The sequence below is a fragment of the Spermophilus citellus genome, assembly GCF_964194105.1.
Source record: "Spermophilus citellus genome assembly, chromosome: 4".
In the NCBI taxonomy this organism is placed as follows: domain Eukaryota; kingdom Metazoa; phylum Chordata; class Mammalia; order Rodentia; family Sciuridae; genus Spermophilus; species Spermophilus citellus.
In genome coordinates this window covers 147,389,808-147,417,436 of record NC_138185.1, presented here as the reverse complement: position 1 = coordinate 147,417,436, position 27,629 = coordinate 147,389,808, and the positions used below count along the sequence as shown (strand labels likewise).

The following is a 27,629-nucleotide window of genomic DNA, read 5'->3' as shown; positions in this document are numbered from 1 at the left end:
GATTTCAGAATAAAATTGATTCTGTGAGCCTAACAAATGATGAAGCTAAGTGTTCTCAGCAAAAATCATGAAGCTACATAAATAAAATCATTTCCTCAAACCACTTTCCAACAAAATTTAAAATTATATAGGGAACAAAAATACATTGTAATCTATTAAATCTCATTACCAAAAAATAGGCACATTTTAAAACTTTTAAGTCAAGATATTCCTTCAGATACCATCTTAATTCTGTAGTAAAAAAAATTTGAAAAAAAAATTATACTCTGTACGCCCAATGAAGAAAATATTACTTGCTTAGTATTCAATTATGTAAAGAAGAGTATTTATTTGCATTCCCTATAATGACTGAATCCAAAAACTTTCAAATTATTTCAGTATGACTCTTATTATCTAAAGAAAAATGGTTATTTGGCATTAGTATAAGCTCAGTATAATTCATCCTAAACCAGTAAAAATCAATTTAAAGATAATGTAATTCAAACCCTCATTCTACAGATATAGAAACTAAAGCCTAAAAATGTTAACTTAATCTTGTACAACATATATGTGGAAAGAACCATCATTGAACCCCAATGTTCTGCCCCTTCAACAAGAATGCTTTGGAGACTTGCCTCTAACAGGACATAAAGTTACTAAGATTGCCCTTCTTGGCTCTGTTTTAAATAATTAAATACAATAATTAAACATCATTGAATTTCTTAACAGTAAACTGAAATGTTCATGATTTAATAAAGGGAAACAAGGAATAAATCTTAAAATTATTTTAATTAACATAATCTCTTACTACCAATAACATTAGTAATTTCTCTGCATCAGAAGTAGATTCTTTTTAATATTTGCTTTTAGTTATAGTTGGACACAACACCTTTATTTATTTATTTTTATGTGGTGCTGAACCCAGTGCCTTCCATGTGCTAGACAAACACTCTACCCCTGAGCCACAACCCCAGTCCCAGAAGTGCATTCTTAAAATAGTTAACAGGCTATAGTTAATAAAAAGCTTTATTTTTAAACAAATCTTAAAAAATCAACTTTATAAATTTAATCAATTTTTAAATATAAGGAAGGACTGGAAATACATACATCAAATTATTCTTTCATTAACATTAACATACTTCTCTAAACAAGTTAATATGTGTACAAATACATAAATACATACAAATAAATACACACACCCAAATAACAAGCCACAGATCACCCACCATTATCCAAAACCAAAATATTCATTAAATATATTGACAAATACAGCAAAATATCAATGGACATAATTACATACATATATATGCATAAATACCAAGACCCTAAGTAACATGTAAACATATAACACTGGTGCTTATATACATATAATGCATAAACACACAGCTCAGTCAGAAAGTCAGAGTGATCTACAGAACATATAATAATGTTGTGGCCTTTTCACCAGGAATGAAAACTCAACAGTATACAAAGAAATTGAGATTAATGAAATTTTCACGCTTTAAATATTAAAAACAAATGAACACACACAAAAAAATCAAGACATTAATGCCAATCCCCTACTGCCACTGAATTTTTTATAAGTTGAAATGTGAAGTGAACTTCAAAGACTTAACAGCACAGGGAAGTTGACAACTCTTACATAGAATAAAGATTCTATGATAAATGAAATCACTGAATGCAAACAAGCATTCTATAAAATAAGCTAAATTCTTTTTACTTTGAAGGCCCTGCTAGAGACTTGTTGCTGCTCTAATTCATGGCCTTGAGAGGCAAAACTAAAAAAGCTGTTGCTGGCTTCAGGTGCTGTAGGAGAACCCACAAAAAATGGTCTAAACTGAAAATCTCCATCTCCACCACCCTGATTTCGAACTGGTGTATTGTCCAAAGGAAACCTGGAGCTGTTACCTAGAAAAAAAATTAGGGAGATAATAAGCATCTATTTCCTCATAGATCCTTAGCAACAAAAAAACAAAATCCATTCAATAAATACTGTAACAAAACTCACCCAAGATGGATAAAATACAAACATAATACTAGATTTAAAAAAGGACCCTAATGTCCCCACCTCTCCCTCCCCATGACTAAAGTTATCTACAATACCTTCTGTGATGCAGTTTCCATTGATAGCCATAATTTCATTGCCAAAGTTATCTGACACAATGAAACATTTTTAGTAGTACTAGAATTCACAACATCATAATTTTATTAATTTGCTATCCATTTCAGAGGAATCATCAAAAATACATATATACACATGATCCTTTGTGCCATGTTTTTCAATAATTTTTTTTTTTTCTATTTAGAACTGGGGATTGAACCCAGGGCTTCATACATACTAGTCAAGCACTCCACCACTGAGCTATGTCCCCAGCCCTATTTTATTTTATGTTTTTTTATTTTGAGTCAGGGTCTCATTAAGTTGCCCAGGATGGCCTCAAATATGGAATATTCCTGCCTTGGTCTCCATCGTACCTGGGATTACAGGTGTGTGTCACCATACCAGAAGGAATTTAAAAGTATATATATATATATATATATATATATATATATATATATATATATATATATTTTTTTTTTTTTTGTAATACACACTCCAGAAATATACGACAACCATGAAATATTGCCATATACCCATGACTCAATAACAATTAGCATAACTTTATGGAAAATCAGGTAATAGATGTGATCAAATGAACATTTAACTACTTCTGCTGGGCACTTCCTTAGATTTTTAGTTTTCTTAGACTATAAAAAGGAAAATGCTGACTGTACATAAAAAGCTAAAAAAGAAAGAGGTAAAAAGGTAAGTACATACAATGAGAAGAAAAGAAAGAACAGATAAATATGAAAGAAATCAAAATATATGTGGACAGTGACAGGAAAATAATACCTACAATATCCACTTACAGAAATACTTTGGTTGACTAAACTACAATATAAGTAAGTGAAAGTTAGGTACTTGTTATGCAGGGTACCTAACAAAAAGTTGGTATCATCCTAGATTGTGAAGGCAGTATTACTATCTGGACAATCTTTATATCTCATTGTTTAGAGAGATATAAAGATGCATAACACAATGGCACATGAAACACTGGATAAACATTTGATGAGCAGATAAAAAGGTAAATTTAAAAAAGAACCAAACAACAGACAATAATTTGAGAACTGTGCGACCAGTATTGACATGTGAAAGAAACTAAAACAAGGTCTTCCTGGAGGATGCAAACAGTTAAGAGTATAGGCTATGTGATCTTGACCAAGTTAATTCACTTTCTGTTCCTTAGCTTTCTCCTTTCTCACTTACAAAACAGGGATAAAAAACAGTATTTATTTCACATAGGTTTGTAAATTATATGAATACATGTAAGACACTTAAAACGGTACTTAGCACTTAGTAAGAAATCAATAAGTGGCAGCTATTATTTATTACTGTAAGTAATTTTTAATTTACATTGTAATCTGCAAACTTATATCTTGAAATATATTAAAGGCATACTATGAACGTAAGCAAATATAATAGGTAAAAAAATGATGTGAGGTTGAGATACAGATGAAAGATTCATAACCTATCATGGCTCTGGAGCCTTCACTCACAGCATGGAACTACACAAAGTACAGTGAGAAAAATCCTTGATTTGAAAAACAGATATTGGATAGTTTTCTTAGACTATGAAGAGGAAAATGCTGACTGTATGTAAAAAGCTAAATAAGATAGAAAGAGTAAAAGGGTAAGTACGTACAATGAGAAGAACAGAAAGAACAGATAAATATAAAAGAAATCAAAATATATGTGGACAGTGACAGGCATATGCCTGTAACCCCAGCTACTTGGGAGGCTGAGGCAGAAGAACAACAAATTCAAGGCCAGCCTGGGCAATTTAGTAAAACCATCTCTCAAAATAAAATAGATGTAGCTCAGTGGTAGCAACTTAGAAACTTGCCTAGCATGTGAGGCCATAGGTTCAATCCCCAGTACTACAAATATATATATATATATGTATATATGTATACACACACACACACACACACACACACACATATATACATATAACATGTCTTTTCTTACCTAATGGGAAGCCAAAAACACCAGACTGTGCTACCAAAGATGGTTCAAGAGTACTTTCTTGGTTAGCAATAGTGATATTCCGTAGCCTAAGGCTATCATAGAGACCTTGGAGCTTTTGATACTGACGATTGCGCTCCATAAGTTTCTCTGAGATGTCACTGAACTTTTTCTTGTATTCTTCTAGCACTTTCTTCATAGAGGTGACCTCCCCTTTCATAGAGGTCAATTCTACATCTTTGCTCTGTATTTGCTGAGTATATATTTTCTCCATCTGTTTCAGATGACCCTCAGCCTTGCTAAAATTATATTCTTGATAGAGACGTTCCTGATGTACCTGTCCCAAGAAAGAAAATATTTTTAAAGTAAGGAACACAAAGTTATATAATGTAAAACTTCATACAAACACAAAAAGAAAACACAAGGATGTTATAACTTGAACATTTAGAACCATATTAACTGAGGAGCCAGGCATAGTAGCTCATACTTGTAATCCCAGCAACTCAGGAGGCTGAGACAGGAGAATATCCAATTTGAGACCAGCCTGGACAATTTAGTGAAACCTGAAGCAAAATAAAATATAAAAAGGATAAAGATATAGCTCAGTGATAGAGTGTTCCTGAGTTCAATGCCCCATAACAAAACAAAAAGAAATTAGGGATATAGGATGTAGCTCAGTGGTAAGAGTGTTTGCCTAGCACTCACGAGGCTCTGGGTTTCATTCCCAGTATCACAAAGAAAAAGCAATTAGTTGAGCATGGTGATGCACACTTGTAATCCCAGCAGCTCTGGAGGGTAAGGCAGGAGGGATCTCAAGTTCAAAGCCAGCCTCAGCAACCTATCAAGGCCCTAAGCAATTGAGCAAAACCGTCTCAAAATAAAAAACAAAATAAGTAACTAGTTAAATTATGGAATCAACCCAGATGCCTATAAATAAATGATGGATTAATAAATTGTGGAAAATATACACACATAATAGAGTACTATTCAGCCATTAAAAAGAATGAAATTTTGGCATTTGTCAATAAATGGATGGAAATGGAAAATATCATGCTTAAGTGAAATAAGCCAAACTCCAAAACTCAAAGTTCAAATGTTTTCTCTCATATAGGGAAGCTGGAGTAAAATAAAGGAAAAGGGGAGGGAAGATAAAATAAAGAATCAATCAAATATAAATTAATAGACAAGTAAAAGAAAGTCTAATACAGTAGAGGAAGGGGAATGGAAGAGGAGAGGGGTAATGGGAAGGGAAAGAGAAGGATGATGAGCTGAAATCAATTTCCAGGTATGTATAAGTTTGTCAGGATGAACCCAGCTACTATGTATAATTATAAAGCTCTAATAATAATATCAATAAATAAATGTGTAAGATATAATAATATATTCAAGAATATAATTAAAAGTTCTCCACAGGAAAGTCTCTAAGAAGGCAGCAAAGGCCAAAATCACAAACAGAAAGAGTTAAAGACATGAATTTGATGACAAGAATGCTTATCACAGCCTATTTTATAATTTGGAAACAAATTATTATACAATGCAATCATTAAAATTATGATTACATCAAATACAAACTATTTCAGGGTCTATGTAAAATATCAATAAAACAAATGATAAGTTTTATAGGGGCTGGAGTTGTAGCTCAGTGGTAGGAGTTGTAGCTCAGTGGTAGAGTGCTTGCCTAGCATGCCTGAGGCACTGGGTTTGATCCTCAGCACCACATAAAACAATACACAAACAAAATAAAGGTACTGTGTCCATCTATAATGTAAAAAAAATAAAAATAAAAGATATTGTCTAAGTTATAAGAATACTAGAAAATAAATATTTTTTAAAAATAAATAGATAAATAAATAAATGTCATAGTATTTGAGTTAGAGAACTACAGAGAATTCTAACAAATCAGTCGGAGCAATTCAAACAACCAAACTGAAACAGGCAATATGTTAAAAAAAAAATGAAAAAATTCAAGAAAATATGTTCATCTAAAAGTTATCCAAGAAATGCATATTTAAAGAGCATTCAGGTTCTATTTCACCTGTATCTAACTTGGGAGTAGAAGACGTGGAAAACTAAGCACTCACATACATTTCTTGAGAGCAAATGAATGGATATACCATACTGAAAGACAATTTTAAAACATAATTTTAAAAAATCTTCAAACCTGGGGATGTGGCTCTGTGGTAGAGTGTTTATATATAATATGTGCAAGGCCCTGGTTTGATCCCACACACTACAAATAAATAAAACCTTCAAAATATATATAGCCACTTTCAGGAATTTGATCCTAGCATATAATAATGGATATGAATTTGATAAGAATGCTCCCCACAGCATTTTATTAATAACTTGGAAACAAACCATAATAGAATACAATCTTCAGAATTATAATTATAGAATACTAAACCGAAAAATATTTAACAAAATATTCATAACAGACGTAACATATGTCCACCTTGTTTATTTATGTTTACTTTTTATATTTTTGTGGTACTAGGGATCAAACCCAGGACCTCACACATACTAGACAAGCACTCTACTGAGCAATATCCCTAGCCCCGTCAACTTTAATTGGCCATAAAACCAGTATGTGTGGTTTTATCCTATTTTTATATAGAAAAAAATGTATGTATAAAACATATACTTACGCACAAACAAAACTATTAATAATGAAATCTCTGAGTAATGGAATTATGGGGTTTTTTATTTTTCTCCTTTAAGATTTTCAACAATAAGCATTATTTTTGAAAACTGAAAACTTATTATTAAAAAGAATGTTTTCTATACTTTCATTAAAAATAAAATAAAAAATAAATACAAAACAGTGAAGAAAAACTTCAGAAACTCTCATACGTGCCTCAGATTATACTCTCAAAGAACCACTAGTCTAAGTACTAACCTGATATGTCCAGAAAGCCAGTGCTCGGGAACTAATGTCTAACACAATCTCTGGTCGCAGCCCTGCCAACACCATAGCTTTATATTCCTCTGAAGGACTGAGTTCAGTGCGGACAATATCCAGCTTTCCAGAAAGGGTACTGTTGCAGGCAGGGCAGATAGCTGGTGAACGACTAAATTCACCACTGCCATGCTGATCACAGAAGATATGAGAACAGGCAGTGACCCAGGCATAACCGGAGAGTTTGATGCGACACTTTCGATAATTACAAAGCAACATGTCTTCACACAAAGACATGTTAATGAGATCTCCAGATGTTGAAGTCCTGATAAATGAAAAGGTAAATAAGGCACAATGAAAATAAAATTGTTTAATTATTTTAATAACAAGTAAAAGATAAATACATTGTTCTACTTTGTTTTGATAAAATGTACATGTTATTGGTTTTTATTTATTATAATCGATATGATATATTGACTTGAGTCTCCCAATAATACTGTGCTCCTTCTTTGTACAAAGGCCATGAAAAAAAAATGTAAGGAAAAATTAAATGCACAAGTGATACTAAATCTTACTAAGATCAAAAATAATATGTATATGGAAAAAACTTTAGAAACATAGCCAAAGTACAAACAAGTAAAATTTACATCAGTGCTTTTTGTCATTCTTCAATACCTAAACCAAAATTCAAATTTATTATCTACTCATACTTTGGCAAAATATGTTAGTACCACATCCCACACTTTGCAAACATAAAAATCCAGGCACAATTTCAGATATTTTGCAGTGCAAAGTATTTGAAGCTACATTTTTAGGTTTTTTCATACATGCTGATTTCTTAATCAGATTCCTTACCTGTGTTACTTTGATTACAAACACTAACTGGAAAAGAAAAAAAAAAAAAAAAAAACACTAGCTACCTGTTTGCATAAAATAGAAACTGGGCTGGGGATGTGGCTCAAGCGGTAGCGCGCTCGCCTGGCATGCGTGTGACCCGGGTTCGACCCTCAGCACCACATACCAACAAAGATGTTGTGTCCGCCGAGAACTAAAAAAAAAAATAAATATTAAAAATTCTCTCTCTCTCTCCTCTCTCACTCTCTCTTTAAAAAAAATAAATAAATAAATAAATAAAATAAAATAGAAACTAACCTAATTTATCCTAGTAATTGACCCTTATAAAGCCTGAAAATTTATATTAAAGCTGCTTTTGAGTGAACTTTTTATCAGTTAAACAATCCATCTATTAATGAAAAAACTGTTCAATGCTATGCTTTGATTTAAAACATTTGTAAGAATAAATCAATTCTCTAGGTTAATTTATTTTTCAATAAAGTAAAATTCTCTCTGGAATTTGACTGACCCAAAAATGGACACCAATATTTTAAGCACACCAAAACAAGTCCCATATTACATAAAATAACTCTGGCACATCAATTACACCTAGGAAAAGTGTACACATTATCAACTGACAATTCTGCAAAGAACGTTTCCTTGGTCAGAGACATTCCAACACTTCCATCCCAAATGTCCTCAATTAGCATAATGATGTCACTTAGCAGCCAATAAGGACTATTTTACCCTTCACTTGGGTAACCAGCAAAGGGGAAGCAGAATATATGGGAAGTTATATGAGACCCTTTCCAGGCAAAGCCAGAGATGCAGCTAATTCCAAATTTTCCACAAGGGGAGTAGAGAGCTATTACTATGGGCTTGTACAAGTTGAGGGCCAAATTTCTGAGAATTATACCTATGGAAATTTCACTCTGGAATTTTCAGCCTCCTCTCTGCACTTGACAGAGAAAACAGTAATGATAATAAAAACAACAAAGAGAACACAAATAAAATATCTGACCTGAGAGGCAATGAAAAAGAGCGGGGGAAAAAAGCACCACCTGTGAAGCTGCAGCTGAGGCGAGGATTCGCAGCGTGTCTCCGCTGTAGAGTGCGCATGCGCGTAGTCGCCCCGAGGCCTGATGGGTGGCGGGCTTGGAGATGGGGCCGCTCAGGATCATGGGATCCACCGGCCCTACCTACCAGTCCAACGCCAGGGGAAGTGCGCAAGAGCTCAAGTCCAACCCACCCCATAGGTTTCCCACTTCCGAAGCAGGTGGCTGTCAACACTTGGTGCAACTCCTATTGGGGGGAAAGTGTCCTGAAGCTAAAGTGGGCGGGTAGAAGAGCCAGTTGGAGCCCCTGTCTCTGGTACAGGGAGGTGTTTGTCCTAGATAATGATGGGAGTTGCAGGCAAGCAGCACAAAGTATGTTTGTGGAATTCCCAAAAATTGTTATGCCCATGCCCGTAATTGGACCATTATCACTTTTATGCGGAAGATTCTGCCATTTTATTTTTGTTGTCCTCCTTCAAATACAAATTTTCCCAGCTGTTACACACACACTCTCTCTCACACACACACACACACACACACACACGTATGTATCTATCTATATGTGTGTGTGTGTATGTGTGTGTGTATGTGTGTGTGCATATATATACTTTTTTTAAAGAAATCATAATTTTTTCCTTGAGTCTACATTACAATCATTTATATAGTGCTTAAAATTGACAGGACTGGCAGTGTCATGAATTTTGAGGTAATCTTATATGCACTCCTGGAACTGCTGGTATCTGTTTTTACTTTAATGTCTCACTTGTCAATTTTCTTGGCTCTTTTATAACAATGTAATTTTCTGCTTAATCTACATGAGCGAGTTACAATTGAGATTTAAAATTAGACTGGAGGCTGAGACAAGAGGATCCCAAGTTCAAAGCCAGCCTCAGCAAAAGCAAGGCTGCTTAGCAACTCAGTGAGACCCTGTCTCTAAATAAAATACAAAATACAGCTGCGGATGTGGCTCACTGGCCCAGTGCTCCTGAGTTCAATCCCCATTAGCCAAAAAATAAAAATAAAATTGGATTGAAGAGAAGGGCTAGAAGGGTGCTCAAGATGCAAACTCTAATGCTGTCTCTTGTAGCCACCTTTTCAGATTATATGACCTAATTATGAATTAGTAACAAATATAGTGCACCACACAATGGACACAAAACTCTGCAAACCCCTTTCTGACTTGCAAATCCATAATACTGAACCTCTCCTTCAAACAAAAACCTGTCCGAAGTAAGCAACTTTCTGCTAGGAATTTAATGTTACTGGCACAAATTGGAGTCAGAGAAAATTGGAGGTTCATGTGTAAACCATGTATTCCTTAATTTTTTTTGCTAATTAAGCAGTTTGTGCTTTTTTAAGTTTTAACTGTACCAAATGCAGAATGATTAAAGTACAAAAATGGTATATGATTTCATTTGAAGTTTAGATTTCTCTTTCGCACTTCCTAAGATAATAACTCACCTCCTACCTCCTCAGCATATCATTCTACTCCTCAACCAAATTCTTTGTCCACCATCAGAAACTGTAAACCCTTTTACAAACCTACTGAATATAATGTAGATAATAGTTGAATTCACCATTTCTGTACACTGTGACCAAACTGTAAACATCTTAATAGCAAATATTTATTTTTAGGTATATATTATTTATATTGGGAACTGTTAACATTGTCCTTCACCTCAAAGGAGGTATTGGATCCCTGTAGGAGCACTATAAGCCTATATGGTAAAAATGGTAATGCCTCAGATCCACAGTGCTAGAAGGGAAGACACACAAGCAATATGAAAAGACAAGTGAAGAAAGTACCCCCAAACAAATCAAGATACCACATTAGAATCCATGGCCAGCACAACAGAAGAAATGAAGAGAAGGAGTTCAGGATGTACATAATTAAAATGTTCTGCAAATTAAAGGATGATATAAGAGAGCAAATACAGGCAGCAAAAGATTACTTCAATAGGGAGATAGAGGTTCTTAAAAATATATAGAGAGAGAAATCCTTGAAATGAAAAAAACAATAAACCAAATTAAAAGTTCAATTGAAAGCATCACCAAAAGATGAGACCACTTAGAAGACAGGACCTCAGACAATGAAAACAAAATATATAATCTTGAAAAGAATGTAGACCACGCAGTAAAAATGGTAAGAAACCATGAGTAGAACATTAAAGAAATATGGGATAGTATGAAAAGACCAAATTTAAGAGTTATTAGGATAGAGGAAAGCACAGAGTTCCAAACAAAAAGAATGAGCAATCTATTCAATGAAATAATATCAGAAAATTTTCCAAACATGAAGAATGAATTGGAAAACCAAATTCAGGAGGCTTACATGATGCCAAATGTACAAAATCACAACAGACCCACACCAAGGCATATTATAATGAAATGCCCAACATGCAGAATAAGGAGAGAATATTAAAAGCCACGAGAGAAAGTAATCAGATTACATATAGGGGAAAAGCAATTAGATATGTGCAGATTTTTCAACCCAGACCCAGAAAGCTAGAAGATCCTGGAACAACATATATCAACATATATCAACCAAGAATCTTATATCCAGCAAAATTAAGCTTTAGATTTAATGATGAAATAAAAACCTTCCATGATAGATAAAAATTAAAAGAATTTACAACTAGAAAGCCTACACTACAGAACATCCTTGGCAAAATATTACATGAAGAGGAATTGAAAAACAACAATGAAAATCAGCAAAGGGAGGTATTACACTAAAGGAAAAACTAATCAAAGGAGAAACCAAGTCAAGTTAAATACCAAAAATAAACAAAAATGGCTGGGATTACAAATCATGTCTCCAATAATAACCTTGAATGTTAATGGCCTAAACTTACTAATCAAAAGACATAAACTGGCAGATTGGATCAAAAAAAAATACCCAACAATATGCTGTCTCCAAAAGACTCATCTCACAAGAAAAGACATCCACAGAAATGTTGGGAAAAATCACACTACTCACATGGACTGCAGAAGCAAGTAGGGGTTTCCATCCTCATATCAAATAAAGTAGACTTCAAGCCAAAGTTAATCAAAAGGGATAAAGAAGGATATTTCATACTGCTTAGGGGAACTATTCATTAACAAGACATAACAATAATAAATTTATATGCCCCAAACAATAGAGCATCTACATTCACCAAACTCTTCTGAAGTTCAAGTGTCAAATAGACCATAACACAATAATTCTAGGAGATTTTAACACACCTCATTTACCACGGGATAGATCGTCCAAACAAAAGCTAAACAAAGAAATTTAGAACTCATTAATACAATCATAACTTAGCCTTAACTGACATATACATAATATTTCATCCTTCAATGAACAAATTCACTTTCTTCTCAGCAGCACATGGATCCTTCTCTAAAATGGACCATATATTATTCCACAAAGCAACTTTTAGCAAATACAAAAAAGTAGAGATACTACCCTGCATTCTATCAGATTATAATGTAATGAAATTAGAAATAATGTAAAATAAAAAAATAAAAGCTTCATCAACACCTGGAGACTAACTAATATGCTACTAAATGAACAATGGGTTGCAAAAGACATCAAGGAGGAGATTTAAAATTTCTTAGAGGTGAATAAGAACACAGATACAACATATCGAAATCTCTAGGACACTATGAAGGCCTTATTAAGAGGAAAGTTCATGCCATGGAGTTCATTCCTCAAAAGAAGAAAAAGTCAACAAATAAAATCCCTAGAAAAAGAATAAATCAACACCAAAAGCAGTAGAATACAGAAAATAATTAAAATCAGAGCTGAAATCAATGAAACTGAAACAAAAGAAACAGTTAAAAAAAACTGACAAAACAAAAGTTGGTTCTTTGAAAAAATAAAATTGACAGACACTTAGCAATGCTATCGAAGAGAAAGAGAAAACTCATATTACTAACATATGTGATGACAAAGGAAATATCACAACAGACACTACAGAATATAATCAGAAATTATTTGAAAACTTATACTCCAATAAAATAGAAAATATCAAAGGCATTGACAAATTTCTGGAGTCATATGATTTGCCCAAATTGAATCAGGATGATATACACAATTTAAACAGGTCAATTTCAAGTGATGAAATAGAAGATACCATCAGAAGCCTACCAACCAAGAAAAGCCCAGGACCAGGACCAGATGGATACACAGCTAAGTTCTATAAGACCTTTAAAGAAGAATTAATACCAATACTCTTCAATTTATTTCAGGAAACAGAAAAAGAGGGAATACTCCTAAACTCATTCTATGAGGCCAATATCACCCTGATTCCAAAACCAGGCAAAAACACGTCAAAGAAAGAAACTTTCAGACCAATGTCTCTAATGAACATAGATCAAAAATTCTCAATAAAATTGCAAATCAAATACAAATCATATCAAAAAGATAGTGCACCATGATCAAGTGGGGTTCATTCCAGGGATGCAAGGTTGGTTCAACATACGGAAATCAATAAATATAGTTCATCACATCAATAGACATAAAGATAAGAATCATATGATCATCTCAATAGATGCAGAAAAAGCATTCAACAAAATACAGCACCCCTTCATGTTCAAAACACTAGAAAAACTAGGGATAACAGGAACATATCTCAACATCGTAAAGGCTATCTATGCTAAGCCCCAGGCCAACATCATTCTAAATGGAGAAAAATTGAAAGCATTCCCTCTAAAAACTGGAACAAGACAGGGAAGACCTCTTTCACCACTTCTATTTAACATAATTCTTGAAACACTGGACAGAGTAATTAGAGGAAAGAAATTAAAAGGATATGGACAGGTAAAGAAGAACTCAAATTACCTCTATGTGCTGATGATATGATTCTATACCCAAAAAATTCCACCAGAAAACTTCTAGAACTAGTAAATAAATTCAGCAAAGTAGCAGGATATAAAATCAACACCCATAAATCAAAGGCATTTCTGTATATCAGTGACAATTCCCCTGAAAGAGAAATGAGGAAAACTACTCCATTTACAATAGCCTCAAAAAAATATAATACTCGGGAATCAACCTAACAAAAGAGGTGAAAGACCTCTACAATGAAAATTACAGAATGCTAAAGACAGAAATTAAAGAAGACCTTAGAAGATGGAAAGATCTACCTTGTTCTGGATAGGCAGAATTAATATTGTCAAAATGACCACACTACCAAAAGCATTATACAGATTTAATGCAATTCCAATCAAAATCCCAATGACATTCTTCATAGAAACAGAAAAAGCAGTCATGAAATTCATCTGGAAAAATAAGAGACCCAGAGTAGCTAAAGCAATCCTTAGCAAGATGAGTGAAGCAGGTGGAATCATTATATCAGAACTTAAGCAAAACAATAGTAACAAAAACAGCCTGATATGGGCACCAAAATAGACTGGTAGACCAATGTACAGAATGGAGGACACAGTGACTAACCTATATAATTACAGTTATCTTATATTAGACAAAGGTACCAAAAACATATATTGGAGAAAAGATAGCCTCTTCAACAAATGGTGCAGAGAAAACTGAAAATTCATATACTGAAAGGGTAAAGTTTCTAAGCTGGAAAGCTTGAATTAAAATGTAAAAGATTAGGTATTATTAAGTTCCTCTGTTACACCCAGATTCCTGAGATAGTTAAGACAACGCCCTACTGGCCATTCAGCCTAGGGCCCTGTGCAGTTTGTCACAGGGCCCGAACCAATCAGTTTGAATGTGTACCCAGTTTAGAAGTGACCAATCACCCCTGCCCAGCCTGTTCCCGCCAATGAATGGACTAATCATGTATCAGAGTTGTTGTTCAATTTTCCCGCGCCTCATGATGATTTGTTCTGATGTATGCAAAGCCCCCCACCCTCTCCAAAAAGTGTACTTAAGCTCTGCTTGACCTCTGCTCTGGGCTCTGGGCTGCTCTCCCTTCTTGAGTGAGCACGGAGTCCCAGCGCGCTGGAATGGATCCCCAATAAATCCCCCTTGCCATTGCATGGAGCTAGTCTCGTGTGGTCTCTCCTTCTCCGACATTTCGCCGGACCCTTACAATACAACAAATTGAAATTAAACCCCTATCTCTTACCATGCACAAAACTCAACTCAAAGTGGATCAAGAACCTAGGAATTAAACCTGAGACCCTGCATCTAACAGAAGAAAAAGTAGTCCCAAACCTCCATCACATCGGATTAGGCCCCAACTTCCTTAATAAGGCTCCTATAAGCACAGGAATTAAAATCAAGAATTAATAAATGGGATGGATTCAAACAAATAAGCTTCTTCTCAGCAAAAGAAATAATCAGTGAGGTGAATAGAGAGCCTACAGATTGGGAGCAAATTTTTAACACTTGCACATCAGATAGAGCAGTAATCTCTGGGATACATAAAGAACTCAAAAATCTTAACACCAAAAAACAAATAACCCAATCAAAAAATGGGCCAAAGAACAGAACAGACACTCTCAGAAGAGTATATACAATCAACAAATATATGAAAATGTTCATCATCTCTAGCAATTAGAAAAATGCAAATCAAAACTACTCTAAGATTCATCTCACTCTAGTCAGAATGGCAGCTATTAAGAACACAAGCAACAGTAAGAGCTGGCGAAGATGTGGGAGAAAAGGCACACTTATACATTGCTGGTAGGACTGCAAAATGGTACAGCCAATATGGAAAGCAATTTGGAGACTCCTTGGAAAACTGGGAATGGAAGCACCTTTTGACCCAGCTATCCCGCTCCTCGGTGTATCCTTAAAGGACTTAAAAACAGCATACTACAGGAATACAACCACATCAATGTTTATAGCAGCATAATTCACAATAGCTAAACTGTGGGACCAAACTAGATGCCCTTCAGTAGATGAATGGATAAAGAAATGTGGTATATATACATGTGGTATATATACACAATGGAATATTACTCAGCAATAAAAGAGATTAAAATCATGGCATTTGCAGGTAAATGGATGGAGTTGGAGAATATAATGTTAAGTGAAGTTAACCAATCCCAAAAAACCAAATGCTGAAAAGTTTTCTCTGATATAAGGAGGCTGATTCATAGTGGGGTTGGGAGAGGGAGCAAGGGAGGATTAGAGGAATACTAGATATGACAAAGGGGTGGGAGGGGAAGGGAGAGGGCATTGGGGGTAGAAAAGACAGTGGAATGAGATGGACATTATTACCCTAAGTACATGTATGAAAACACAAATATTGTGAATATACCTTGTATACAACCAGAGATATGAAAAAATGTGCTCTATATGTGTACTATGAACTATAATGCATACTTCCATATATATATATATATATATATATACATCAAATTAGAATAAAAATTTTTTTAAATGTTATTTTGCTGGGCGCAGTAGCTCATGCCTATAATCCCAGCAACTTGGGAGGCTGAGGCAAAAGGATCACAAGTTCAAAGCCAATCTCAAAAACAGCAAGATCCTGTTTCAAAATAAAAAGAGCTAGGGATGTACTAAGTGATAAAGCACCCTCAAGTTCAGTACCCACTAACAAAAAAAAAAAAAAAAAAAAAAAGATATTTTGGGGACTGGGTATATACTCAGTGGTAGAATACTTGCATAGCATGTGCAAGACTATGGGTTCAATCCCTACCACCACGACAAAAATAAAGTATTTTTTACAATGAAGAATAATTTTTTTATCTGGTATAGATATTTTAAGTACCTATCAGCTTATATTATGAGTATTTATATACCATATATCTCTAACAGCCTCAAAGGTACTAATTTTCTTTCCTATATCTTTGAATCTCAAACTATTAACATCATTTACTCTAAAACCCATGACACTTGTGTATTTGTTTTAATAGAAGAATCTTAATGTAAAGAACAGTTTTCTTTCACATTCTAGTCAACAGAAGTTATTATAGTTGCATATCGTCTGTTGTTCTAGTATAAGCATGAGTACTAAGTCTGATTTCAAAAACACACTGTGTTCACTAAGCATACCAGACTTCCACATTTAGATGTGTTATTTTTGTACCCCTTGCATGTTAAATATATGCTCATAGATGTAGCACAGCATAGAAGAGTATAATTTAGCCAAAACAACTAAGTTTATTTTCAATATTAAATATATGCAGAAATAATGACTTTTTAACCAACCCTTAATGGTATGTAAAATTTCAGTCAATGATAAATATCCAGTAAGGCTATATATAAAATATTTATAATAAGAGATTTCCTATTAAATACTGGGGCCTAACTTGTTGAGACTGGCCTCAAACTTACAATCTTCCTTTCCTCAGTCTCCTAAATCACTGGGATTACAGGCATGTACCACCATATGCCTACCATATATATTAAGAATTTTAGGTAGAATCATGGGTACTCAGTTTATCTATTCTGAGCCAGATCCAGGGGATCCAGGCTTTCATGAAACTAACAATCTAGTAAAAGATATAAGAATGATATAAGAAAATAAAATAACTCCTGTAATCCCAGCATCTTGGAAGGCTGAGGTAAGAAGATCACAAATCCAATGCCAGCCTTAGCAATTTAGCGAGGTCCTAAGCAACTCAGCAAGACCCTGTCTCTAAATAAAATACAAAAATAAAGGGCTATGGATGTGGCTCAGTGGTTAAGCGCCCCTGGGTTCAATTCCTGGTACCAAAAAAAAAATGAAAAGAAAGAAAGAAAAAAGAAAAGAATATTTTACTCTTTGCTGTGCTACTGCTTATGTTTTAGGAAGTTGATTCTAGAAAATTTTCTGGTGAGGAGTCAGCTTTCATCTTTAATTTTTAAGAATCATCTGCTTCATGCTATAAAGGTATTTTTTTAACTGCCTTGAAATGTGTGAACATCTACTTTAGAAAATCGAGTGAATCACTTAAAATTTAAACATGAATAACTTGAGTGTGTAATGATCCCATAACTCCCAGAATAAGTTGACTACAGCTCTTTCTTTCATAGCCTTAGATCAGAGCTATTCAAATACTATCACATCCAAAGAGTTTTCTATAAACCACATCCCTATATTCAAAATTACATCTCCTCTCTTTTTTTAATCAGGTACATTTTTAAAATCTAAAATCACCACCCACTTTGTAATTGTTTGACTCCGCAAAAATCAGAAGGCACTAATGGACAGCCAACCTATCCTCATAGTGCCCTGAGTGAAGATAAGCCAGCTTTGATATATGATGGACCAAAATCCCACTGCCAAAGGCTCCAGGCAGGGAGAGGAACAGCCATCAAAGTTTCTCTCTAACCACATTATTTTAAGAAACATTAATAAAGAATAAAGACATCAAGAGACTCAGAAGTTATTACATCTAAATAAGAAGAAACCATTGAGAATTAACTGATTTAGCTAGACAAAATGATGAATAAATTAGTGCCAAAACTAAAATCAACTAAAGAAAATATTATTGCAACAATTACATAAGGATATACACTATAGTACCATTTCCATACTATGCCCAATTTTAGAACTAAATTAGTCTTTAGGTACTAATGAGGGATAAGCCAATTGGCAGTAAAATACATAAGCAATTAAAGCAAAGAATTTCTGATAATCTATTATGCAAATATCAGAAATTGCCACGCAGTACAAAATATAAGATAAATATACACATGGACTTTGATGACAAAATTGCTAATATTCTTTCCAATGTTCTAAGCCCACACATTTATCTAATTTAATCTTCAGAGTAACCATCCTTTGAGTCAGATACTATTATTATCATCTTATATAAAGAAATCAAGATACTAATAAGTTAGCAAATTTGCCAAGGTTACATAATTGGTTAGGTGACAGAGCATTAATTTAAACCTAATTTAACTCCAGAACGCATGTGTAGGGGCTGGGGTTGTTGCTCAGTGGTAGAGTGTTGGCCTAGCCTGTATGAGGCACTGGGTTTGATCCTCAGCACTACATAAAAATATAAATAAATAAAAGTATCGTGTCCTCTACAACTAAAAAAATTTTTAAAAGAACCCATGTATAACTAGTATGCTACCTCTCAACATCTTTAATTGACTTTTTAAAAAAATAAAATGTATATAGCACCCAAAAAAAATTTATTTTCTTTTTTTTTGGGGGGGGGGTACTATGAACCCAGGGGTTCTAGTATCACAAAGTTACATTCTCAACCCTTTTTATTTTTACTTTGAGACATGGTCTTACTAAGCTGTTGAGACTGGCCTTGAACTTGCAATTCTCTGGCCTCAGCCTCTCAAGTCACTGGGATTATAAACACGTGTCACCATGCCCAGCTAAAAACATTATTTTCAAAAAATAAAATTCATAGAACTTTACCAGCTAGACATGAAGTTATAATGCAGAATTTTTAAAAATTCACATGTATGTCAAAGCTTCTCAACCTCAAGCCTTACCACAAAAAAAATAGAATCATCATCTATTGTACATCCACGATTTACAGCACTGAAGAGATCCACAGTGGGAATGTAAGACTCATATCTGGTTCTGGTCTGTTCTGCAAAAGATAACAAAAAACTAAAAAGTTATTTCAAATGCTAATGTTAGTTTGAATTATTTATATTTCTTGTATTTTACCCTGACGTCTACTGCATCTTTACTGAAAATGCAGGCACAAGAAATCAAGCCTATCCTGTCTATGTTGCTTAAAATAACCTTAAATTACATAATATGTAAACATAATAAAGTTAGAAAACAGGTTTACAAAAATAATAAGGTCACCATAGAACCCAATATTAGAAACAATAATCCCTAGTATTTGAGTGTATTTGTGTGTGTGTGTGTGTATCTCCTTTCAGAAGATTTCTCAAGCAAACATATGAATACAAAATGTTTAAACAGAAATACATTGCTCAATATATTGTTTTTAACTTAATGTGTCATAAAAACCCTGGCATTTAAATAAACATAAACCTACATCATAATTTTAAAGTGAATGTGGAGTGTTACATTATATAATTCACAAAATTGATTTCTCCAACTCTAGGATTCCCTGAACCTTATATATAGACTAATAAAATATTGATTAGTTTAAAACAGCTTACATGATATAATTATACCCATTATCAGGGCTTTTTCTACAGTGTTTGAATTTTTAGAGTAAGATTCCTGACCCTAATTCTATCTCAAAAAGATTATCACAAAAGACTGAAACACAACAAAATATCAAATTCATAATTCAAAGATTTAAGAATTACCTGAGATCCTGGGCTAAATCCCAGTAATAATCTCAAGAAGCAAAATTCAATTCCAGGCGTTTGCCCCTAGCTTTAGTCTGCTCAGAGCATGTGTTTAATCAGAGTGATCAGCTGAAACACGGACTTAACATGCATTTCATCATGGCAAACTATTAAATAACTGGTGAAGGGCAAACCATCACTGGCTCCTCATCCCTTCCAGGAAACCCTCTTAAGGTTGGAACTTGGGCTCTTTCAACTACCATATTTCATCCACTAATAACACTGAGTCTCAAATCTTTCAAGGTAAAAATTCATATTTTTCTCTTACACTTACCTCTGCTATTAGATGAATCCAGCTTCTATCTAGGAATGAAGTTGACTTTTAGGATCTATCAATTACGTAGCATCAAGTCTGGAAAATAAAAAATAAACAAAGGTTATGTGTACATAATGACTCAGACCAGCATATTCCACACCAAGTCACAAGAAAAATTAGAGTCATGTTCATTCTGTACTTGAATCTCCAGGAATATGAATTATTGATATTTAGAGAATATTAGCAAACACCCAACATCTAATTCAAATTAAGACAGGATCTCTACACAAATTCAAAAACTTTGGCTAAAACTACACAGTGAGTTTTAAAACTGCACAACCAAACTCTGAAAGTCCATAAAAGTCAGCAGCCTCAGAATAACAGAGCAGGTATGCAAAAGGAAGGAGCCAAGAACTCATTAGATTAAGATAAATAAGGTAATATTTTTTAAGGCATAATTTAATTTCAGTGGAGCCAATGTTGACTATGTTTAACCTTTACTCTTAGTAATCCTGTCACAGTTAAAAAAAAAACTTCCCTTAACAGAGGAGTGTATTCAACTAACATTTGGAACCCAAGACTGCCACAAGATGGCAATATAAGAAAGAGGCTTTAATTTCCTCTTCCATAGATTCTGAGTATAATGTGAACTTTGAGGTAAAAAAGACTGGAAGAACAGAGCTGTTCACTACTACAAGCAACCTTCCTTGATTCTTCACCTAATTAATAGCTAGAAAAATGTCTGTATTGTACATAATGATCATTTAAAACTCATTAGCTAGGGGTTGAGGATATAGCTCAGTGGTAGAATGCTTGCCTGGCATATATGAGATCCTAGGTTCTATCCCCAGCACTACAAAAGAAAAAGGAAAAACAAAACTCATTAGCTAAAAAAAAAAAAAAGGAAAAGGAACACATATAACCACTTACAACATATGACCCCTTAATTAAAACTAAATTGCTCAGTCATACTAGTCACATTTTAATTGCTCAATTAATATAGATGGCCCTGGCAGACAATAAAAATATAGAATATTTCAATCATCACAGAAAATTCTATCAAATATCAGTACCATTAAGGAGTAGCATGACTAAAATAAGGAAACTGTAGTCATCATTTTTTTTTTCTTTTTAGTTGTAGTTGAACACAATACCTCTATTTTATTTATTTATTATTATGTGGTGCTGAGGATCAAACCCAGGGCCTTGCACATGCTAGGTGAGCGCTCTACTGCTGGGCCACAACCCCAGCCCCAGAAACAGTACTCATCATTCTTAGAAATTCCTTAAAAATTCCTACTATCTTGACAGCACTATAGAAATTTTTTCAGTCAAACTTCAAAATCCTATTGTTACAGAGAAAATTGAGCCTCAGAGAAATTACATAAATTTCCTAAATTCACCTAAGTAATAAGAGCTGAGATTTAAATCCAGTTCTGTCAAAACTTCACACTCTACAATGTAATTCCTACATGAAATAAGAAACAGAGCTAAAGAGGATGGTTTGCTTTAGAATTTAGTGAGGGTGATAACTGGGGATACAGCTCAATAACAGAGAGCTGGCACTGAGACCCTGGGTTCATTCCTAGCACTTCAGCACTGCAAGAAAAAGAAAAGAAGGGCTGACTTCCTTTAGTTTACTGGGAGTGGTAGCACACTTCTATAATCCCGATACTCAGGAGGCTGAAGAGGATCACAAGTTTGAGGCTAGTCTCAGAAACTTAGGGAGACCCTGTCTCAAAATACAAAATGAAAAAGAACTGGGGATGTAGCTCAGTGGTAGAACATCCCTGGGCTCAATCCCCCATACCAAAAAAAAAAAAAAATTAATGAGAATGACCTGCTGGTTCAGTGGCTTAGGAGGTAAATGAAATAAATGAGGTGGTTTTAAGTACCTCAGAAAGATATAATTGAAGGGTTATTTTACTTCTTCCTTATCCTGTACTTGAATAATTCTTAATAGGTATTTTATGAATTATAAAATATTTTATAAGTATTATAAGTATTATATTTTATTTTATAAAATATTTTATAAGTATTATAAAATATTTATATTTATTTTATAAATATAAATATTTTATAAATATTAATATAATATAATATATAAATATTTTGTAAATATAAATATTTTATAAATGTTTATTTTATAAAATATTTTATAAGTATTATAAGTATTACAAGTGCTTAATAAAAGCTTGATACAAACTACAAACTGATAATATTAAATCCACAGATGATACTTTTTGTTTGTTTTAACAAAGGGCAATGCATCTGCCAATAATTGGGCACATGTAAAAGCAGAACCACCAGCACTGTCTGTCCCCAAAACTGTGATTCTGGCCCAGGTCACCCTAAACCCAACTTCAGAGAGTGACCTAAAGCCACACGTAGACAGAGAAACCAGACCCATTAGCAGGGCAAGCACTCAGCAAAGGGAAGGGCATTACAAAAAAAAAAGAAAACAAAACAAAACCAGACCTTGAGAAGAAAAACATTATAAAAGGGTAATGACCTTCAGTAAAACCAAAGTGTCACATATGCTTTACATAGCTGCTCCATATTAAAATTGTATTACCACCCAATTTTGCTCATTTCCACTCCAATTCACTCAGTCCTCACTAAGAACCTAAATCAATAGTAACTCTAACAACCTTTGGTCTTTTTAAATAAAAGATACACGTATAGTGCAGAGATTGTAATTAAGGCAGCATATCTTGGTCAAAAGTCAAGTACCTGCCTCAATCAGCCTTTAACCTTTTCTATTAGGAATGTCCAAATCCAAGCCCACTTGATTTTTAGGGAATATATACATATTACGAAGGCTTTCAGGGGCCACTTCTGGGATGGCACACAAGGTACTAAAGACCTCTTCAGTAGATTTCATCTTCAACCTGAAATAAAAGGAAAACAGGAAATAAATTCTAACTGATCATATGGCAGTTTTCTTTAGAGATAGTTCCATAAGGCACTGCTATCAGAAAGACTCCAGGTTTTTTATTTCCTGCTCACTGTCAGCTGTTTTGGCTCCAGAATACATATTGTTTTAATCTCTAAGTGTAAGAAAAATCCACTCCAAGCATATATGAAATAAAATCAGTGAAGTCAGAAACAGCTCATCCCAAGTTTATCCCACTATTTTACTCAGTCCCAGTCACAAGGCTGATAAAATAAATAAAATTAAAATATAGTGTCTGAGAACTTTGGTCAAGACAGCAGTAAAGAACAACTTAAAGTCAGGATGCAAGAGGCAATAAGAATAAGACCTTCCCTACTATATTAACTTGCTACTTCATCTATTTCATAATATTTTGCCCATCTTACAATTTACAAATCACTTTCCATAATTACCTCATTTTCCAAGTATACTGTGTCATTTCTATTGTAGAGGTACACAAGCAATCTTTAGATTCTAAATGGCAGGGCTGGGGATGTAGCTAGGTGATAGAATGCCTGTCTAGTATATGAGAGGCCCTAGGTTGGATCCCCATTGGCAAAATAAATAAATAAATAAATAAACAACAACAACAACAACAACAACAAAAACATAAAGGAAATCAATGGCAGGAAACTTAATGTTAAGATGGGGGGGGGATTTTATCCTTTCCTCAATTTTTGGTCAATAATTTTTATTGACAAAATTATATATACTTATGGTGTACAATATGATGTTTTGATATAAGTATACATAAGATATCTATCACTTCACTTATCATATGTGTGTATATGTGTTAAGAACACTTAATTTCCAAATTTACAAAATATATCCTTGACTGTAGTCACCAGGCTATCCTGTACATCTCCATAATCTAGTCTTCCCCACTAACCAAAACTTTGTACTCTTTGATCATATCTTCCCAAATCCATCCCTCCCCACTCCCAGTAACTGGCTGCCACCATTCTACTCTCTGCTTCTACAAGTTCAGCTCTCTTAAGATTCCACAAATAAGGTAGATCATGCAGTACTGTCTTTCCATGGTTAGCTTATTTCACTTAGCAAAATGTCCTCCAGGGTCATCCATGTTATCACCAATCACAGAATTTCCTCCTTCTGTTTTGAGACTGACTAGTAAGTATTCCACTGTGTTTACCACATTTTCTTTGTCTGTTAATGGAAACTTAGGTTGATTTTATATCTTGGCCTTTGTTAATCAAGTTGCAATAAACATGTGAATAAAGACACCTCTACCACATACTGATATTATTTCCTGTGGATACACACCCAGAAGTGGCATTGGTAGATCATATAATTTTTCAAGAAACTTTCATCCAGTTTTCCATAATGGCTGCACTAATTTATGTTCCGATAACAGATTCTGAAGATAGACAGATATGAATTTGAATCTTGGTTCTAACAGGTATTTGCTGTGACCTTGGGCAAGTTCTCTAAACCTCAACTATAACTGCTCCCTCTGTAAAATGAAAACAAATACCACCTACCTCTTAGAACTTCTTTAAAGATTAAGTAAGGTAATAAATATACTTAACAGAGAAGCTGGGATGGAATTAAGTGTTTAATATATTGTTTCTATTAATTTGCTCTAGCACAACAAGCTAATGACTAGAAATGCAGATAGTCTGTGTACAGACTTCACATTTTTCAAAATTACTCTGAAGCCAGAAAGGTCACTCATAGGACACTATTAACTCCAAGATACTGTCTTCTATGAAAAAAAAAGGCACAAGCTTGCTTTCTTATTCCTCTCCTTCCCTACTCAATAATCGAGACCCCAAAGTGTTCTATGTAAAGTTCCTTCAAGAGCAAAAAGAAGCTTCCATTAGGGAGAATCTATTTTTTCCCAACTAGCAAAACCTCCTAGCTGAAAAAACTAGATGTCTCACAAGACACAGTAAGTTTTTTAAGATTTAAAATAAACAGCTTTAGAGAAATTTTCAAAGGTCTTACTTTGTAGGCTTACATTCTAAAAAACATTCAGCTCTTCCTAACCTAATGCTAAAATATGAGCTTAATCAACACCATAATTTCAGGGAGCTATCCAGCACACATTTTCTCAGCAAACACTAAAAGCATGCCCCTTCTGCCCTTGTGAAAACAAGGAGCACATGGTTTTTCTAGGTCATGCCTGTCATTTCTTTCCAATATTAAATATGTGCTCAGAACAAGATAAACCATCCCCTACCCATGCCAAAGTAGACAGATATATTCATATAAAGACCATAAACAGGGGCTGGGGATGTGGCTCAAGCGGTAGCGCGCTCGCCTGGCATGTGTGCGACCAGGGTTCGATCCTCAGCACCACATACCAACAAAGATGTTGTGTCCGCGGAGAACTGAAAAATAAATATTAAAAATTCTCTCTTTCTCTCTCCTCTCTCACTCTCTCTTAAAAAAAAAAAAAAAAAAAAAGAAGACCATAAACATTATTTTGCCTCTGGCAGAAAATCCTTTACTGCTAGTCAAGATATTTTGGATGTTAATTGGATTCTAATCAACACTATGTATACAAATTAAATATACATAACAGGAAGCCTGCTAAATATCTAGAGTCCTTTTAAAGAAGAACTATATAGCAAAATCCAAAGTGTCACAGTGACAAATGACATATATACAATCTAATTCATTTGGTGGGAATATCAAGATCATAAGCTTAAATGTCCACCAATAAAGGCTAAAAAAATATATGGTATGTTTTAGGGAACAGACAGATGAGGAAGGTGGGAACATGAGGTTAAGAGAATAATTATGTGACAATTATAAAGGATGTGGATGCTCTTTATACATATACAGTTATTAAGTAGAAAAAGATACATGGTATATGTACAGGAGAAGGGAAAGGTAAGTACACAAATTTACTTATATGTACATAATATAATCTTAAGAAGAATACACAAGTAACTGTTAATACTGTTACTGAGGAAGGGAAATGGGTGGCTTAGGACAAAAATAAGAGACTTTCCATGGTACATATTTGATCCTATTGTTATACCTATTCAAACTAAAATTAATAACAAGGCTTAAGAATTATAAGGCTTATGGAAGGACTATAAACACCTATTGTTATATTCAATTAGCTCGTTTAGAATGTCTTTTTCTCATTTTCTACCTATAAGAATAACCAACACATACATTATATCCAAACTAATATATATATCAGAGAAAAATAGGAATATGGTGAAGTTACACTCAAGGTCACTAGACAAAACTTTTTACAAGAAAAAAGATATTCAAAATATTTATTGTAAATATATATTGTTTACTTCTAGAAGATGCAAATTTGGGCTCTTCCTGCGCACCAACTAGCTCCTGGCTTTTACATATTTTTATTTGATCTTCCCAAGGTGAGCCCAGAGGGCTCCATGGCTCTTCCAAGGTCACTGGACCAGTAAACTGTGGCACTAGAATTTGAATATAGGTTTGCACTAAACTGGGGTCCCTTTTTCAACATACCTTAAACTTTTGGGAGCACAGCACAGTATGTGTCCTAGGAGCTCACTAGGCTCACTAATATCATCTGCCTTAAGAGTTTGCTGCCTGGTCTCATCAAGAAAGCAGTAATGCTCTGAGCAAAGATCAGGGTAAAGTCACTGTCCACAGAAATGCCCATGGACCCAGTTAAGAGCATGGGCCCTACAGATATTCACCAGAGAATTAAAATGTACTGAGCTGAACACTTCTCAAAAATCTCCCCTCACCCAGGGAACTATAAAACAAAACAGCATTGGGATAATAACGGTATCTTCCCTGCAAGCAAAATGAAGGTAGACATTTTCAAAGAATACATGCACTCTGCACATGAAATAGAATCTATTGTTTCTGAGTCACCAGGTCTTGAGGAAGGCAGGAAAGCCCAGTACTGCAGAGGCCCACGTGGAAACAAGCCAGGCAGAGCCTTTCACTGCCTTCCCCCAACCTCCCTACAGACGAAATGAATCGCCTTGCAACTCTCCCACACTCTAGTGCTGGCTTGGAATAAAGGCCTGCCACCTGGTTATATGGCTCAAATAAAGAGAAATCCAAAACAACTAGAGAGCAAAATTCAGTGCATACTCACCAGCCCACCAAAACGGAGAGGGAGAGACAGGAAGTGGGCTTGTGAAGTGGCCTCCGAACCTGATTGGCTAATGAGTTCAAGGAGGATTCCCTCCTCTTTTACCTTAAAAGGTACTCACAAGATGCAATCCCTCCTTCACCCACTTGACTCTATAGACCACTGATGCTTCCTGCACCTGTTTTTAAATTGAACTTCTTAAACCCTGTGTCCTTCTGGATTAATGTACTTAGCACAAGCAAAACAGGCTGTTTTGAGCTATTCATACATCTTCTTATTTAGATGGGCCCATTGCATTCTAACTATAATACATCCTAACTATAATACCTTTATAAC

At 34.4% G+C, this 27,629-nt stretch overlaps 1 protein-coding gene across 5 annotated transcripts; it reads right to left on the bottom strand.

Annotated features, from left to right (window-relative positions):
- Positions 1-566: 566 nt before the first annotated feature.
- On the bottom strand, positions 567-27,327 carry CCNB1IP1 (cyclin B1 interacting protein 1). Of its 5 annotated transcripts, none has more exons than XM_081288625.1 (8): positions 27,297-27,327; positions 23,020-23,177; positions 21,104-21,139; positions 20,305-20,382; positions 19,188-19,288; positions 6,942-7,266; positions 4,049-4,382; positions 567-1,887 (listed from the first exon to the last, which is right to left on the bottom strand). In XM_081288625.1, exons 5-8 carry the CDS (start codon positions 19,208-19,210, stop codon positions 1,685-1,687), a joined length of 885 nt encoding a protein of 294 aa, XP_081144751.1. In that variant the 5' UTR covers positions 19,211-19,288; positions 20,305-20,382; positions 21,104-21,139; positions 23,020-23,177; positions 27,297-27,327; the 3' UTR covers positions 567-1,684. The 5 variants fall into 5 exon arrangements, with proteins under 5 accessions (XP_081144751.1, XP_081144752.1, XP_081144749.1 ...); XM_081288626.1 differs by having other exon boundaries at positions 23,024-23,177; XM_081288623.1 differs by lacking the exon at positions 21,104-21,139.
- Positions 27,328-27,629: the final 302 nt, after the last annotated feature.

What these genes read in the sequence shown, in the direction of transcription:
- CCNB1IP1 (XM_081288625.1), bottom strand. Translation starts at nt 19,210, where the DNA reads ATGATGATTCTATTTTTTTTGTG. An exon ending in TGGCTTTCTGGACATATCAG is followed by an intron (nt 4,383 to 6,941) that starts GTTAGTACTTAG and finishes TTCTTGGGACAG; the next exon opens with GTACATCAGGAACGTCTCTA. An exon ending in TGTTTTTGGCTTCCCATTAG is followed by an intron (nt 1,888 to 4,048) that starts GTAAGAAAAGAC and finishes TTTTTTTTCTAG; the next exon opens with GTAACAGCTCCAGGTTTCCT.